General features: G+C 39.4%; 1 protein-coding gene across 1 annotated transcript; it reads right to left on the bottom strand.

The window, feature by feature from the left end:
- Positions 1 to 326: 326 nt before the first annotated feature.
- On the bottom strand, positions 327 to 1,121 carry FG386_003381 (uncharacterized protein; the record flags this gene model as incomplete). The annotated part of the gene is made up of 1 exon (XM_067342695.1): positions 327 to 1,121. A coding segment is annotated over one exon (795 nt), but the record flags the coding sequence as incomplete, so codon positions are not given.
- Between the last annotated feature and the right edge of the window lie 18 nt (positions 1,122 to 1,139).

Consider the following 1,139-nt stretch of genomic DNA (forward strand, 5'->3'; position numbering starts at 1 on the left):
TAAAAGGAAATAACAAGGCAGGAAACAATATAATAAAACAAGTAAATTCCCAAGCATTAATTTTACTTTAAACAAATGTACGTCCATAATATGTTCACTCTCTCTTTCACCCTCCGTCTATTTATGGTTGGCCGAGTGCAGCTGTAGCGGATAGAAATGGTGAGCGATGAATAAAGAGGCAATTGCGTGCGTACGGGACCGGGAAATGGTATGTAGCAGAACCGTGTGTGTTACTTTTGGAACAAGGAGACCAAATTGCCTCTGACCGAGCTTCTCCTCGCAAAGCGGACCAGTTCAATATTTAACAGTGTTATCGAAGTAATGTATTACTTGGAAATATTAGTAGAGCTGCCAAATCCATATATTTGACCGTTAAAAAGAGAATCATCTATACACGAATCTAGGTGGTTTCTAATTAATTTAAAAAAAGTACTGCAAGTCACAAGGGCATCGGAACCGGCCTGGTGAGCAACTCCAACTCTTTGGATTTGCAAATGCTCGGAAAGCTTTTGCAAGGAGTTGAGGTGATTCAAATTTTGCACTTGTTTGAGGATAAATTTGATGTCGTACAAAGTTGGAAATAATGTTTTAACAATATCAAAGAAATTGGACTCCGACTCGGGCAGCGGCTTTGAACGTAGTATTTTAACTAGATAGGCAAAGTCGTAGCAGCCGTGGAAGCTTATCCACTTCACCTTGGGATTCAGAATCAAACCGCTCCCGTACATGTACTCACCGAAGCACATAAAGTCTATGCCGTTATTGTGGTGTTTATCAAACTCTATTCCAGAATGACGCAAAAACTGTATAGATTCCTGTGAATATATGTCGTTTTCCATGTCGAATTTAAAGTTAAACTGAAACGTAGAGTGTGTATTTAGGGGAGCCTTCCCGTACTTGTTGCGGAAACTTAGGCCTATTTGTATAACCTTCAACAAGTCTACATTGAATCTTACTGTTTGGTAATAGTACTCGTGAAAGTTGCTTGTTGGACGAACCACTACACCTGGGAATTCAGTGTCTATTGCAACAAACGAATATTCGTCTACTATTTCAGATATTTTGTCAAATGCATCTTTTATGTTGTTCTGCCACACTTCCAATATAACGCCATTTTCCTCCTCAAAACCGGCACATAC

This window comes from Cryptosporidium ryanae (genome assembly GCF_009792415.1).
Source record: "Cryptosporidium ryanae isolate 45019 chromosome Unknown contig_77, whole genome shotgun sequence".
Classification (NCBI taxonomy): Eukaryota; Apicomplexa; class Conoidasida; order Eucoccidiorida; family Cryptosporidiidae; genus Cryptosporidium; species Cryptosporidium ryanae.